The following is a 15,903-nucleotide window of genomic DNA, read 5'->3' on the forward strand; positions in this document are numbered from 1 at the left end:
AAACTACTCCCGCCCCAGCTCTACCTGCCACGGGGTCTGGTGTGTGGTGCCACCGGTGTGATGAATATCACCCAAACCTCAGCCCACCAGTGGCTGGCTTATACCTGATCTGGGACTGACCAGAACTTTGCATACAGCTCCCATAACAAGCACTGGGGCCAACCTCCTCAAAAAGGGAAGAAAAACCAATTCCCCTTCCAGCCTCCCCCAGCCTGGCCTGGCTCAGGACAGTAGATTTCTCTTTGCTCCCAGCACCTGAACTTTGCCCCAGCCCTACTTTGCCTGGCAGCGTTGCTGACATATTTCTAGTAACAAAGGAACAGTGTGAGCACAGGCTGCAGAGACAGGGAAGCGAGAAAACCAGCCAGCTGCAGTGAGGAGTCCACCCCAGAGCCCCCCTCATCCCCAAAATGCCCAGACCGACCTTCAGGCTGGTGCATGCACAGGTGAGCAAAACAAAAGGCAGCCAGGCTGTGGGCCAGTTGCTGCTGCTCTTGGAAAAACAGAAATTCCATGTTTGTTCAGTGGAAACAGACAGTCAGGGATCCTCCCCCAGCCCAGCTGTACAGATGTGTTGCAATCAATGGAGTAAAATGAGAACAAAACAGCAAGAGGCACCGAGAAGGAAGAAGTGGGGCGTGCACGGGATTTTTTCCAATACATTAGTGGGCAGTTCACAGCTTAGCATCAGTGACGGCTGTTGTATATTGGTAATGGGACAGGATCAAGCAGAAGTTTGTGCATCAGGACTCCTGGGTTCTACTCCCAGCTCTGCCACTGACTCATGCCCGGACTCTGTGTAAATCACATCAGCACTCCAGTCCTCAGTTTACCCATCTGTAAATTGGAGCTTACAGCTGATGAGATTTCTCAGGCTTGGTTAATGTTCCCAGTGGGGATCTCTGGCTGGAGCAGTAGATATTGTGCTGGCTTGGAGGAGAAGTAGCTGCAGTGAGAGCCAGCTGCCTACTCTGGTTTTGTTTCAGACCCTCCGGCAGGGCGTGAAGGGGCAGCAGGGGGATTTTGATTCACGTGGGCGGTGATGCTCTTCCCAGACCAGAAGCCACTTTGAGATGCACTTTCATTTTCTTCGGAGAGGCTGCTTGTGAGTCACTGTCGCTTTCCCTTGAACGCAAGCGAACAGGCAGAGCTGACCGTTGTGAGCGATAAGCAGCCGGCTCTATGTTCCACGCAGCCCACTGTGAAAAACACCCACGGATGCTCCGTGCTGGAGAACATGCCAGGCCCAGCAAACACACCCCAAGAAAGGGGACGGATGGTTTCATCTGCTAGGCTGGCATCATCTTTAACACAGGACAGGGGAAGGGGGGGCGGATGTTAGAAGGCAGCTCCATGGGGCTGACCCCAGGGAAGCATAGTAATCCAGTTCAGGCTCTTTCCCCTGCAGCAAGGGGTCTGACATTGCAGCTCCAGGGACACACACACATCCGCTGTCCTGCATCTTCCTCCAGCGCTCGGCTCCCTGCAACATTTGCCTCTGCAGCAGGTGAGCCCTGGAGAGAAGGGCAGTGCTACCCATGGCTACTAGACAAGCTTCTCCTACCTTCTCTGACACCTCCAGGAAGGACTGCACCATACCCCTGGAAGGAGGCTGCCCACGTGGGCCTAATTCTGATCCCCCTTGCATGGGCTTTGCACCGGTGTCACTCGAGTGACTTTAATGGAGGGGCTCATGATTTACGCTGCTGGGACCAAGAGCAAGATCAAAGCCTGCTCCCCTCTGGCCCCAGAAGGGGCTGCCTCGGTTGTGCCAGAGGGCAGCTAAAGGCAATCCCTCCAATCCCCCCAACTGGCTGGTACCATTTCCTCCCCGGCGGCTCCTCCTCCCCCCTCCCTCTGTTCTGGAAGCTCAGCCCTAGTCCAGCATCAATAACACCCCGAAACCCCCAGCACAGCAGAACTCCAGAGGGAGGGGAATTATCCCATACACTGAAGGGCTCCTTGCTCTCCCGCCATCATCACTGGAGAGGTGTGAACCCAAAGCCATGGCCCTTCAGGCTGGGAGCTCAGCTGAGTGTTTATCCAGCTCCTAGCACATTCCTGGTGGGTCCTTAGGCGCTACCTTAATAAACTCGTAACCTCTCCAAAGCCAAGCAGGGGCCGGCTGGGTAAGTGCTTGACCAGACTTCAAGGAAAGCCAGTTGCTGCAAGCAGTGAGGGGCTAGTGGTGTGGTGGTTGCTGCTCTTCCCTTTGCCTCCGTGCTGAGCCAGTCCCCTGGGGTCCTGGATCTGTGTGGTCATTCCAGATCCCCTGGCACTTTCTGCAGGGGTAGGGCTGCTAGGTCTGGTGTCCTGACCCATTTCCAGTTTGCTCTCCTAAAATATTCCTTGGACATGAGATTTCCTTCACTTCCTGTCCTAAACTCCGCTGTCAAACAGCCACCATGTTCCACCCCAGAGGTGGCTGCATGGGCTGGGTGAAGGGACGCCTGTCTATGTGGTTTGCCAAGGCCAAGGCTGTAGTGAAAGGTTCTTTACAAGTTCCAGATGTTAGATAGACAGATGCTGTCCTTGGGAATGAAAGGCACCAGAGAAATGTAATACTAACACCTCCCGGCAAACCGTCCTTTTCACAGCGGCTTTGGGAGGGAGGCAGGAAAGCATGTGTTACCCATTTTGCAGATGGGGAAAGAGAGACACCCAAGGCTTCTCAGTGAGTCAATGACAGAGCCAAAATTAGAATTCAGGTGCTCTGGGGCACCCAGTCCTGACCTCATTCCTGTGAGCCAGGCTGCTTTTCAAACAGGAATGAACTTACCAACCACCAGAATGCAGCCACCTCTGGGGTGGAGTGCAGCAGCTGTTCAACAGCATGATCAACGCCACATAACAGCTCAGGACAGGAAGTTCAGAAGAACCCTCCAGCTGCTTTTGAAAAAGCAGAGGGGATTTCGTTAGGCCGAAGTGCAAACAGAGGCTCACTGACAGCGCGATATCGCACGCCGCCCATGGCCATTTGTTTGGCTCCAGGAAGTAAGCCTGTGCCTAGCTTTCGGGAACCTCTGAGCCCAGCTCTTGCGCCACATGCTCATTGGGAAAGGCTGGCCCCCAGGCGGAACAGGCGTTACACAATACAGGTGTTTACCTGTCCTCGGGGCTCCTAGCCTGGAAAGTCAGTGGGGTACATAAGCAGCAGAGCAGTCCCGGCTCCAAGAGGCACCCCGAGGGGTAACGGTGTGGGGGCAGCAGGTCAAGATGAAGTCTTGCAGGGGCCTTCTCTGCGCCCTGGCATTCCTGATGGCTGCTGCTGCCCCCAGAGCAGGCTTTGCCCAGGAGACCGAGTCCAGCTGCTGTGCACGTGAGTAGCTGGGGAGCTGAGTCCAGGGCCGAGCTGAGAGCCCGTGGCTCCCATTGAAGTCAGCGGGGGCTGGGGGTACTCAGCACCCTTGGGGATCCCTTTGTGGGGTTTTGTTCTCCAAACTGGGGGCCAAACTCAGTCCAATGCTCATGGGCTCCAGCAGGGAGCAGGCTCTGAAGAGGAGCCGCAGTGGGACATTGCCGGGGGCAGCTGCCTTTCTGAGGAGCTCCCCGTCAGACAGGCAGGATGCTCCCCCGCCCTGAAAGGCGAGGCAAAGCCCCCTGGAGTCCATGGAAAGGACCTGACCTGAGAGGGGTTTGGATCAGAATAATGGTAAGGAGGTGGGGAGACACCCACAGCCCCAGGGGTGGGGTGGGAGGAAGCTGACCAAAGGGGTTTGTTTAAGCAATCCCAATCCTAGCTGGAGCAGACGTTCATGCACGGCTGGGTTTAGCAGTGCTCGCCTCTGTGTCAGGCTGTCAGCCTCTCCCAGTCAGCAATTAATCCCCATAGGCTGGGTTCCCTATTGCTGGTGCTGAGATGCTAGGGGACCTGGAGGGATGGGCTCTGTCTGGGGAGCACATAGACACTGCCCAGGAAGTAACTCCTTGGGGCAATGCGTGGGAGACATTTTGCCCTTGATAGCAAGTGTCCTGTCTAGAGAGTATCAGCTGTGGTCACTGTGATCTAACAGGCAGAGGATGAAGCAGGGCATCAGGACCATTCCAGCTCTAGCCTCAGAATCTCTGTGTGGCCCTGGACAAGTCACTGACTCATTCTGTACCTCAGTTTCCCCATCTGCCAAATGTGGCTAATGATACTGCTCTCCCTGAAGTCAGACACCAGCCTCATCCTCCTTGGCCTTTCTCCCTCCTCCTCAACATTTGCCCACCACAAGGAGCACCGCTACATTGATTGTGTGACTAGGTGACAGCACCCCAGCCATGTTTGTCCTGCCTCTCCCTTCCCCCCCCACGCCCCCTCTTAGTCTGGGTAGGACCCTCACCTGCTCTATGCTGTTAAATATTGCTTGGGAGCCCACTGGGGCAGGGAAAGTCTCATTACTTGGTTGGAGAGGTGCCTAGAACATCTTTTGGGGCTCAGAAAATAGCCAGAGGTGTTGTGATGAACCCATTCCCACTTTCCAGCGAGATCCAACTCTCTCCCCTCCCCCAATACAGTTTGTAGTTATTACTTTAAACTTTCTAACATTTAAAATGGGCAGATTGTCTCCTGAGTTGGGAGCTTGGTCGATGCGCACAGGCAGGGATTGATCCCCAGCTGAAATCTGACACAGGGCCCGACCCCTCCCCGGCTTCTCTATATTACTGTCCATATCAGATGAGCAGGGTGATATCTAGGGGTGAAAGCACAGGCTGGAGTCAGGAGAACTAGGGTCTATTCCTGGCTCCACCATGCGTTTGCTGTGTCATCTGGTGCCAGGCACTTAGCCTCCGTGTGTCTGGGTTTCCCTCAGTCTGCACACTGGGGGTTCAGGTTTAATTTACCCACATTTGCCAAGTGCATTGTCACCTTCTGGTGGGGGGGATGTTTAATTCTAGTCTTACAGGCGGGGGGGTGGAATCTCACCCTTGGACTATCACTCCTGACCAAGCTGCTTCCTTCCAGTCACCATGGCCAACTACACCCCTAAGCCAACGAGGGCAGAGATCTGGGCAGACTTCCCAGCCCTGACTGTTCAGTTTGGCTCTTCACGCTACCTGCCAAATCCCAGTGTCACATACTCCTTGTACATGGGAAATTGCAGGGATCCTACCAGCAAGTCAGGCTGCGGTACCAGATATGGACAGGCTACAGCGCTTCCATCATGGAGGGAGACAAGAGATGTGTTCCCTGTAAGACACTTGAATACGCGCCCCGGTCTGCCTGGTACCAGCCCAGGTTACACCTAGTGGCTAAATGTGATCATGCAGTTTCAGCATCCCCCCAGGTGCATGAGCCTTTCCCGGGGTTACTGTTACCGCTAACTTCAGGACACCACCATCACACTGCGTGCTTGCTCCCCTCACTCCAGCCTGCTTCTCTGCCTCTTTCAGAGCTGAAGGGATTATCCCAGTGTGGAGCGGACAAGAAGATCTTTTTCCAGGGCCAGCCAGGGAACCCAGGAATGCCGGGCATGCCAGGGACAAACGGCCTACCTGGGGCTAAAGGAGATCCAGGACCTCAAGGGCCCCCAGGTGAGAGGATGCTGTCAGGACTCAGCAACCACAGCCTCAGTATAAAGCAGGCCAGAGGTTGTTCTTGCTCTGCCCGGCCCTAGTGACAGACATATGTATCCAGACAAGACAAAGAGACTGGCAGACTCCTTGTGAATGCTCAGGCCCTAACTCAGCTGACAGGCAGGTCACGGGTTCAGAGAGTCTGGGGAGCACGTTGCCAACCTGCATTTCAGAGGAGGAGAATGGAGAGCAGGAAATCAGCTCACGGGAGGCAAGCAGGACACTGCTTTGAGGAAGCTCACAGCCCTAGAACTCTGTGCCAGAGCACAGTGCTCCTCAGGGACACACACTGGGGAGTCGGAGCGGCTGGACTGAGGAGCCTATCAGTCCTTGCTAGGGAAAGCAGCTTTTAGATTTGGGTTATATTTCAGCATTTGCATGGAAAGTTTCAGACAGGTTTGCACAATCCAGGTTTGAGTTCTGCAGTGCAGTCTGAGCTCTCAGGCTTGTGTTACTATCAACACTGATCATGTGTATTACCATAGGTCAGAGCGGGAGGGGGCTGGTGGCTGTCCAGACAGTCCCTGCTCCCAAGAGCTTACACTGTGAATGGACCAGAGAGGCAGTGGGGACAGAATAATGCGCAGGAGAAATGTCAAAGAGCTGGCAAGGAGCCTGTGCCCAGCAGATCTTGGCTGGTTGTCTCTGCTACTAAAACGCTGACACAATATCCCTTCCATGAGCGAGTGAACCATGTACGCAGAGACTAGCTGGGGGTGAGAGATGTGGCACCTTGGCCTACCCAATCCTTGGCCTCTGGTATTTTTTCTAGCACGGACACCCCTGTCCACTGGGAACTGGACTGAGCTGCTCGCTCATTTCACCCGAGCCAATAAATGGTACCCACCGAGGCTGAATTTGAATCCATGACCTAGAAGCAAAAGGCTCCATGTCCCCATCCAGTCTGCTCCCCTCCCACAGCTCCCCAGCCGCATTGCCTGGCTTTAAAAGGCTGTTGTCAGGTAGCTCTAAAGGCACAATAAAGGGAACCAGGTCCATGCCTCTGCTCTCTTTCTTCAGGCGAGAAGGGCTCCCCTGGGGCAATGGGGAAGGCTGGACCCAAAGGAGACAAAGGTAACTTCAATGGGACTCTTTGGGGGAGGATGGGATGCAGGACTGGGCCCCTTGGGAAACCTCACAGCTCTATCCCCTGGCTGCACCCTGCTAACTCTCTTGACATGTCTGGACTCCTGCCTGCAAACTGGTCTGAGTGCTGCATTCCCTGGGCTTATCACCTTCCCCTCCTCTGCTCTGGAGAAGAGACATTGCCACTACCCCCCTGGGAAGAAGGACTCAACGGCTGGGAATGAAAGCCTGGCCTCACAGAGGTCCAACATGGCTGCCAGCACCCCCTGCAAGGCCCTTTCACCACCGCGAGGTGACAGTTGAGAGCCACGCTTCTCCAGAGCGTGTGGCAACCTCTGCCCTCTCATTACTGCCCAGCTGCCACATGCACCCATCTTACCAATGGCTGTCTCTCTCTTCCCTCAGGAGAAACCAGCAGTTCTGCCAGCTCTCAGCAGCAAGGTACATGCCTTCCTCAGCCTCAAACCCTACCCTCGCGCACCAACACGGCTGCGAACACACAGATGCCACAGGCCGTCCATGGGGATCAAACCCGGGACCTCCCACACCAAAAGCACAGACTGCTACCTCCCCAGCTACAGGAGTAACTCCATCAGCTGCAATTTAATAGCATATAGTGAAGCCACCAAGTGAGAGTCCGGCCTCCCCCAAACAACATCCCCACCAAACACAGCTGCCCTGGCTAAGGCCATTTTCCTTCCTTTTCTCTTGCATCAGTTTACTCCTCCAGAGACCCAGAGCATCGTTAAACCCCAATTAAGGCCCCTCAAATGCATTTACCATCAGCTCCAGCATGAAACAGCCAGGCAGCAGCTAGTTCATTCCTCACCCCACCCTCACCACCTGCAGTTCTGATTTCACCCTCCGGTGTTTATTCAGTCCAGCTGGAGAGAACCCCCCCCAGCTGAATCACCGCCAGGGCCAGCTCCGAGTTTTTGCTGGGCACCTGCCTTTTCTGTGAAAAGAGCTGCTTCGGGGACACCAAAGGGTTTCCAGAATTTTTGCTTCAGTCAAAAACAAAACACCCCCCGACAAAACATGTCATTTTGACCCTTTCTAAATGAACGCCTGGATTTTTCGGTTCACACTGACTTCTGTGTCTCCAGATTTCCTTTCCTTTTATTCAGGACAGCCAAACGTTTAAAAAGGGTCAACCTCTAAACACAGGACCAACTGCGGCCTCAACAACGTGGCAGCAAATCCAAACCAACCTTCTGTTCCACCCAATCCGAAAACTTCTTTGACTTTTCAATTTGCCAAAAAGCTCCAGAAATTTTTCATTTTCAGCCAGTGAACAGGGAAAATATTTGCCCGGCACTGAGAGTCCCTAACCGGTGTGTGTTTATCGCTCAGCCTGCAGATGGCTGTGAAGGCCAATGTCATTCATTCTTCCCACTGCTCGGGGTAGGCAGTAGGTACCACATAAGATCCTTCAGTGGGGAGACAGCTGTTTGATGTTCACGGAGATCATCTGAAGGAGACTCACTGGGAGACCCCCGCCGCAGCTTCAGCAGCCAGTTTGGGCCCTGCCCAGCTCCCCGTGTCATCCAAGACAGAGTGGCTGGTGCTCTGGGACCCCCATCCCAACCCCTGTGTCGGATTGAACATTCCTAACTGCCTTGTCCATAACGAACTGACCCAGCTGGTGTTTCCCCCAAGGGACAGGTGCCAGGAACTGCAAGGAGCTGCTGGAGCAGGGAGAGGGGCTGAGCGGCTGGTACCCCGTCCACCCCCAACCGGGGAGGACGCTGACCGTCTTCTGTGACATGGAAACGGATGGCGGGGGCTGGCTGGTGAGTCCTTCTACTGACGGGGGCAAGTAGGCCAGGGAGGAGAGGATGCTGGAGGAAATACACCATTGCACAGAGTGGGTCTGTGGCCCTTCTACTGGCCAGTCCACATGCCAGGTTGAAGACTCTGCTGCAGGTCCCGGTTAGGGGAGTTCAGGCCAGACTTTCAGATGTGCTCGTCTCCCACGTAAGCACCAGGTAGCCAGTCTTTCCAAAGAGCTCAGCACCTTGGCTGTTGTGGGGGGCTGAGACTCCCCGGAGTCCCCACCAGAGCCCAGGCCACGTTCTTTATAACGTCCTCCCGCTGTTTGTAGCGCACAAGGGGCTCTCCAGACAGAACAGACAAGGCAGGCCCTTTTCTCTCTCTTTCCCTTGACAGGGAGGGAAATCAGAAAGCAGAAATAAGGGCCGTCTCTTCAGCAGTCTTTCTGTAGCCAGCCTTTTGGGGCTGTCTTTAGTTAGGGTCTCACTCCAGCCTGGGGCACCCTGTTTGACAGCTGGTCACTGCAGGGGCAGTGAGGCCAGAGACTGTCTCCCGCTTGGCTGATCTGTCTGCGTGGTCAGCACTCTCAGGGGCATAGCAGTGTTCGCCCTGTTCACCGCCCCTTCCAGGGCCCTGTTTTCCCTTTCTAAGCTCCCACCCGCCCCCTCCAGGCAGAGCAACCCTTACAGATGTGCCTCCTTAAGGGCTGAACAAGCCCAGGAGAGCTCATTAGTCTCCTCTCCCCCAGTGCAAGGGTGTGCTCCCTGGCCCCCATCCCAGCTACCCAGGGCTTTGAAACTCTGCCTGTCAGCGATGCTACAGGAGCAGTGGGGTGCTAGTCCTTTGCCTCTAGCCCTGTGCCTGTCGTGAGGGAGGTCTAGGGGTTGATTCCTGCTGGTGCTCCTTGGCAGTAGGCACCACATAAGATCCTTCAGTGGGGAGACAGCTGTTTGGTGTTTACTGAGATCAGCTGAAGGATGGATATTGGACCCGCTGGGAGACACCGCCCCCCACACACAGCGGCAGGATTGGGTCCTGCCCAGCTCCCCGTGTCATGCCTGCATTGCACGCAGGGCTCGCTGAGTTTGGGCGTGACTTGCCTCTTGCCTTCCAGGCATTCCAGCGGCGACAGGATGGGTCGGTGGATTTCTATCAGGGCTGGGAGGCCTACAAGAGAGGGTTTGGAAACCAAGCATCGGAGTTCTGGCTGGGCAACGACAACATCCACCTTCTCACCTGCTCCGGTAAGGAGACTTCTCACGACCCAGCTGAGAAGGGAGCAGTCACAGGGAGAGAGCAAGGGAAGGCTGGACTGAGGCGTAAAATCACTGACTTTAAAGAGCTACCCCAGATCTACCCACGCATAGCAGGGATCAGAATCTGGCCCCGGGAGTTAACACCGAGGAAAGACTTTTCCTTATCAGCTTTGAAACCAACCCATCGCTGCTGCCCACGCAGCCAGTTCAGTTTGGCTCTAAGAGTAAACACAGCACGTACCCTTCTGAGCGCGCCCCTCCTCCTGGGACAGGCAGCTAACTAATCACCCTCTGGAAAGAAGAGAAGTCCAGCCTGCAGCAGCCAGAGGCCAAACGGCCATTTGTAGGGCTGGACAGCTTGTCTGCCCCAGAGTCTAAAGGGCCAGCTAGCCGCAGAGCATGCTGGGGTGGGTTCCTAGAAAAGGGTAAACCCCAAACAGAGCTCGGTGTTACCTGGTGAGCTCCAAAAGGAGACGGCTCAGAGCTGGCGTGATCATGGTGTCATCATGAAAGTCCAGACCCCTTTCAGACATTGGGTGCTTCCTGGGCTTAGTTCCCCACCTTGGCATCACAGCCCCTAGCCCCTCCTGTACAGCGCCCTAAGGCACCAGCCCAGGGGAGATTCCCACCTCCATTTCCTCCGTGGTTTCCCATTCTTGTGTCTCCTGGCTGCCCCAACCCCCAGGGGGACTGCATCTTCCTGCCGTGAGCATAGCTCCCGCTCCCACGTTGTGGGAGGAAAAGGTGTTGGTCTTGGGCCATGGCCGCTCTCTCCAGCAATGCCGGGACCTTGATGCCTTGCTGTCCTTTTGGCCTCAGGGACCTACCAGCTGCGGATTGATGCCAGGGACTTCAATGAGTCCAGCACATTTGCCAAGTACACCAGCTTCAAGATGCTGAGCGAAAAGGAAAACTACACGCTTGCCTTGGGCTCCTACTTGGATGGCACCATGGGTGAGTTGCCAAGTGACTTCCACTCAGGCCTGCCTGCTGCTGCAGGGTGATCGGGGGCCAGCTAGCGGGCACCCCCTTTGCTATTACATTCTTCGGCCCCTCCTGAGCAGAGACTGGCAGCTGTGCCGCAGTGTTTCAGCTCGCTCTCGTGGCTTTACCCTCTATTGCAGAGTGGAGGCCCTCAGACCAGTGGCCTCTCCAGTGGCTGAGCCCAGATCTTCAGACGGGGAAGGCTTAGTTCCATGAGGCTAGCTTGTCACCAAGGGGCAGCCGAGGATCTGTCCCCGAGCCTGCAGTCTCCCCAGGACCCTCTGTCAGAGCAAGGGTAACAGAGCAAGTCACAGAAAAATCAAAGCAGCCGCCCCACCGGACCGTGTGAGAGGAGCAGTGAGAGTTGGCAGGCAGAAGGGGCTGTTACAGGACAGAGGTGCATTTGCAGGGCTGGATGGGGGAGCCCAGCCCTGGAGAACAGGAGGAGGGTATGTGCAGGTCAGGTTCCCATTAGCAAAGCTAGGTGGTGGAACTGCTGTCTCTGGATCCTGTCAGTGCCCTCACTGCCCCTCGCCTCCATGACCGTTTGCGAAACTTTACAAACTTGACAAAGTCGAGGAAGCAGCATCAGTTTCTCACGGTTATGGAGGGTCCGCCTGCACATGCAGTGCGGCTGCAGCTGCTGGGGCTGGCCTCCCGATACTGCCCCGCCGGGGGTCCTGGATACGTACTCGGGCGGCTAGCCACGCGACTACTTCTACTGTACCACCTCGAGCAAAGCTAGTGTACCCCTCCCTGCGCCAGGAATCACGGTGCGCAGCTGCTGTGCAGACGTCCTCTAAGAGTTTGTAAGCCACTGACTGGATTTCTCGGTCACAAGGATAACTGGCTGGGGGAGACGCCTCGAGTGGGGATAGGCTGCTGGGGTTATCACATAGGAAAGCCGCCACCGGTGGTTCCCAAGGGGTGGATAAAATACCAGCTGTGCGAGGCTGGGAGGCAGGGCTAGGATTCCTCAGCCCTCCATTGTGACTTTGTGTCAGCACTGATGAAGGGCCCCAGCCTGCCCCCACCAGAGCCCCTGCACGTCCACACATCAGGTCCAGCCGGGGCGGTGTCTGCAAGAGCATCCCCCCTCCCACCTGCATGTCCACAGTGCTTCAGCCCTGGCCTGGAGGGACCAGCTCTAGGAGTGGAAAGGCAGCCCAGTGTCCATGGGCCGCTCAGGCCTTGGCTTCTCTGCTGCGAGTTTCCGACTAGAACTGGTGGAGGAAGGGGAATTTCTTGGCGACTTTATCTGGAAAACGTAGCAAAATTCATCTAGTAAATGTATTGAGCCAGTACTAGTTCCAGCAAGGGTGTGAGTGGGGCTGGGGGCTCTAGTGGTGTATGGGCACCGCCTGTCTCCTGTGACCCACCAAACTCATTTCACACCAGACAGCCAGGGGAAGGACTAGGGCCTTATTCTCCATGGTCCCTGCACCTTGGGTCCGCACTTACACCAAAACACTGCAAGATCAGACCAGTGTGAGCCTTTGCACAAGTGTAAATGACTGTGCAAGGTGGGAATCAGGGCCCCATACGTGATACTTCCTACTAAGGACTAATAATAGGTAAAGAGACATGGGCTGGATTTGAACCAGTGACCTAGAGGCAAGACTCTTTGTTACGACTCCAGCTAGGGAAAGCCTTTGCCCTCATGCGAAGGCCGTGAGTTTGGCATGGAATGAAGATGCCGCAGGCCAAGCCCTGTGTATATTTGCCTTCTTCCCCTTGCAGGAGATTCTCTCTCGGGACACAACAAGCTGGGCTTCTCCACACGGGATAAAGACCATGACACCTTTGGGGGCAGCTGTGCCACCCTCTACAAAGGCGGCTGGTGGTATGGGCAGTGCCACTCCTCGAACCTCAACGGGCTGTACCTCAAAGGTGAACACAGCTCCTACGCCAACGGGATCAACTGGTCCACCGGGAAGGGGCACCACTACTCTTACAAATACGTGGACATGAAAATAAGGCCCCAGTAGGCCGCCTCTCTCTCTGGGGACTGGGCTGATGCTACAGGGAACCTTCCCCAGGGACCTACTGACAGCTGAAGACCCCTTTTGCAGGGCTAGTAAACTGGGAACTTGCCATTAGCTGTGGTACTGCAGACTGCAATTCAGTCTCCTCTCCAGACATTAGCCCTGCAGGTGGTGTCCCCCCAGGGGCTAAAGCAGGAGCACCCCCCGAGCTCCTTCTTTTCCTTGGCTGGCCCAATGAGAGCGCTACCTACTTAAACCCCTGCTTGTCCTGCTATAGGAAAGATGAGCTGGGAGTCAGGACTTCTGGACACTTTTCCCACTGACCTGCTGTCTGACCCTGGGACAAGTTGCTGCCCCTCCCTGCCTCAGTTTCCCCCGGCTCTAAAATGTAGGTGAGACTACTGGCCCATCTCACAGCTCAATATAATTTGCAAAGGGCTCTGAGATCCTAGAGTGGGGGTTGCTACAGAAATGCAAAGTGTTACTTTATTGAACGCTGGCCAAGCAGCAGAGAAATTGCCTGTGACTTGAGCTGTACTCGGGCTGAATGCCAAGCTACTGCAGCAAAGGCCCTTTTGATGAGCCCACACTGGTATTTTACTGTCTCAATTAGCCAGTTTTCAGCAGGGCTTGGCCTCCACAATGGGGGTCAGATTTTCAAGAGACCTCTGTGCAAAGTCTGGCCCTACGAATTGCAGAGGGAGCGGCTGACATCTCGAGGGTCTGGCCCCTTTGGAGGGTGCTCAGAGCTTGAGAATTTACCCAGTCAGCCTGCACCCCACAGTGATTTGCGGGTAGCTTTGTATTTCTCTTTTCTTATTCTTTGGAAAAATAAAGTGCCTATAATGTTTAGAACACGTTTTCACCCAAAGCTTTATTCAGTCCCTCAGCACAAGTTTTTGGGATTGAGACTCAACATGGTTTACATTACAGAAGGCTGCACGTTGTCTCTATGCGGCACTGCTCAGGCCAGGAAAAAAAAGGAGAGCGATGAAAGCCTTTTCCAGACTCGCTGGTTTCTAGGGTCCCGAACGCAGAATGGGCGAGAAATCTCCCTAGAGAAGCTCTCGTTGTAAGCACCCTTGTCATAAATATAAAGGGAAGGGTAAACACCTTTAAAATCCCTCCTCGCCAGAGGAAAAATTCTTTCACCTGTAAAGGGTTAAGAAGCTAGGATAACCTCGCTGGCACCTGACCAAAATGACCAATAAGGAGACAAGATACTTTCAAAAGCTGGGAGGAGGGAGAAAAACAAAGGGTCTCTCTCTGTCTGGGTGATGCTTTTGCTGGGGATAGAACAGTAATGGAGTCTTAGAACTTAGTAAGTAATCTAGCTAGATATGCGTTAGATTATGATTTCTTTAAATGGCTGAGAAATTAAGTTGTGCTGAATAGAATGGATATTCCTGTCTGTGTGTCCTTTAGTAACTTAAGGTTTTGCCTAGAGGGATTCTCTATGTTTTGAATCTAATTACCCTGTAAGGTATTTACTATCTTGATTTTACAGAGGAGATTCTTTTTGCTTCTCTTAAAATCCTTCTTTTCAGAACCTGAATGCTTTTTCATTGTTCTTAAGATCCAAGGGTTTGGGTCTGTGGCCACCTATGCAAATTGGTGAGGATTTTTACCAAACCTTCCCCAGGAAGTGGGGTGCAAGGGTTGGGAGATTTTGGGGGGAAAGACGTTTCCAAACAACGCTTTCCTAATAAAAATAAACACAGAGAAACGTTTGGTGGTGGCAGTGAAAGTCCAAGGGCAAAGGGTAAAATAGTTTGTACCTTGGGGAAGTTTTAACCTAAGCTGGTAAAAGTAAGCTTAGGAGGTTTTCATGCAGGTCCCCACATCTGTACCCTAGAGTTCAGAGTGGGGAAGGAACCTTGACAACCCTCAATGCACCCCCAGAATAAGAATGAAAGGGTGAAGTCCATTGAACGGGCTCTGTCTTAAACCCCAACCGCATCTCAGATCATTTTGCGAGAGAAAATGTTTGATTGCAACCCGCAGGCGTCACATCATTCATTGTAGCGTTTAGGAGCCCAAGCCATGCCCCACGACCCCGTTGGGCCAGGCGCTGTACAAACAGCAAAAAGACAGTCCCTGTCCCCAGGGGTTTACAATCTAAGTTTAAGACAAGAGACAGCAGAGGGGAGGGGAGGCGTAAGTAAACAACGAGGCAATAGCTCTCATTAAGATTGCAGAGACTTTGGCGGGTCCATTGGGTAGCGTTCACGTACTGTATGCTTGCTACTTTCCTGACAACAGGTACAAACAAGGGGCCAGATTCTCATCTGCTAGAATGGTTTAACACCAGAGTTACAGCGGCGTAAACAACAGCAGTCTTGCCCACGACCCCTAGGCTTGGGAGTTTATCATTTGAAAGGAGAGGGATAGAGGAAGGGTGAGCTGCAACAAAAAAATGGCAGCTAATGCAGCAGTGATGTTTAGCGTCTCTTAATAGCTCATCTATTTAAACAAGCTACGCTACATTGTTCGGAGATTGAGCTTCCCAGTCCTCATGCGAATCACTATCTGTTTTCTATGGAAACCAAACGAGTATTAAGGACCCTTGGAGCATTCACTCCTGTGGCAGCTCTGCCCTGTCTCATACAGGGCCTTGGGCAATCACTAGAACTGAAGACTTTGCAGGGAGTCGTACCGTAAACTCCAGCCTTCCCCAGCTACCAGAGCTCCTCGTGTTTGGAGTGTGCACGAAAGCAGGTGGGGCACTTCTCAGAACATAGATACAGTCTCATTACGGACAGAGAAGACCCCGGAGAACTCCCAAGATGCTGGGGTTGTTGGCGCTTGCAGGTGAATGATTCATTTCTCTATCTAAACTGCACTCTGGTTTCTGAAGGCGAGTCATCAGCAGGGTTTATTTGGCGGGTGCTCCCATCAGAGCAAAGGCGGGGCTGCTGTCGCATTCATTGGCCACAGTGAAATGCCTCGGGTGTGGCTCTATGAGGTCTGCAGGATTGGGCTCCTGATCAGCCATGCCCTTTGGATGCTGAAGGGTCAGGACATGAACAGCTCAGTGGCCAGGCCAGAGAACAGGCACTCACACAGGCCGGAAGGGCCACCACTCCAGTTGTGAGGAGTTGGTCCACGTGGTCTTGCACTGAAACTCATGTAAGACCCTGTGCGTGGCTAGGGACTATAGGCACCGCTGTGTAGAGAACAAGGAATATTAGCCACTCCACTGCTAGTGACAGACAGGCAGGGAAATGATCCTGCCCTGGAGTAGCTAGAAACAAAAAATT

General features: G+C 54.0%; 2 protein-coding genes across 6 annotated transcripts in view; one reads left to right on the forward strand and one right to left on the reverse strand.

Moving 5' to 3' along the window:
• LOC125624879 (uncharacterized) overlaps nucleotides 1-15,903 on the reverse strand; it is an 87,637-nt gene that overhangs the window by 51,597 nt on the left and 20,137 nt on the right. The window lies entirely within an intron of this gene.
• LOC125624885 (ryncolin-1-like) lies at nucleotides 184-13,498 on the forward strand. 2 transcript variants are annotated; one of them, XM_075121346.1, is made up of 8 exons: nucleotides 184-446; nucleotides 5,377-5,517; nucleotides 6,580-6,633; nucleotides 7,051-7,086; nucleotides 8,305-8,438; nucleotides 9,533-9,662; nucleotides 10,494-10,628; nucleotides 12,399-13,498. In XM_075121346.1, exons 2-8 carry the CDS (start codon nucleotides 5,448-5,450, stop codon nucleotides 12,644-12,646), a joined length of 807 nt encoding a protein of 268 aa, XP_074977447.1. In that variant the 5' UTR covers nucleotides 184-446; nucleotides 5,377-5,447; the 3' UTR covers nucleotides 12,647-13,498. The 2 variants fall into 2 exon arrangements, with proteins under 2 accessions (XP_074977447.1, XP_048682177.1); XM_048826220.2 differs by lacking the exon at nucleotides 184-446 and adding an exon at nucleotides 3,090-3,319.

Source organism: Caretta caretta, chromosome 19 (assembly GCF_965140235.1).
Source record: "Caretta caretta isolate rCarCar2 chromosome 19, rCarCar1.hap1, whole genome shotgun sequence".
NCBI classification, from domain to species: domain Eukaryota; kingdom Metazoa; phylum Chordata; order Testudines; family Cheloniidae; genus Caretta; species Caretta caretta.

What these genes read in the sequence shown, in the direction of transcription:
- LOC125624885 (XM_048826220.2), top strand. Translation starts at nt 3,217, where the DNA reads ATGAAGTCTTGCAGGGGCCTTCTCTGCGCCCTGGCATTCCTGATGGCT. An exon ending in CGGATGGCGGGGGCTGGCTG is followed by an intron (nt 8,439 to 9,532) that starts GTGAGTCCTTCT and finishes CTTGCCTTCCAG; the next exon opens with GCATTCCAGCGGCGACAGGA. An exon ending in CTACTTGGATGGCACCATGG is followed by an intron (nt 10,629 to 12,398) that starts GTGAGTTGCCAA and finishes TTCCCCTTGCAG; the next exon opens with GAGATTCTCTCTCGGGACAC.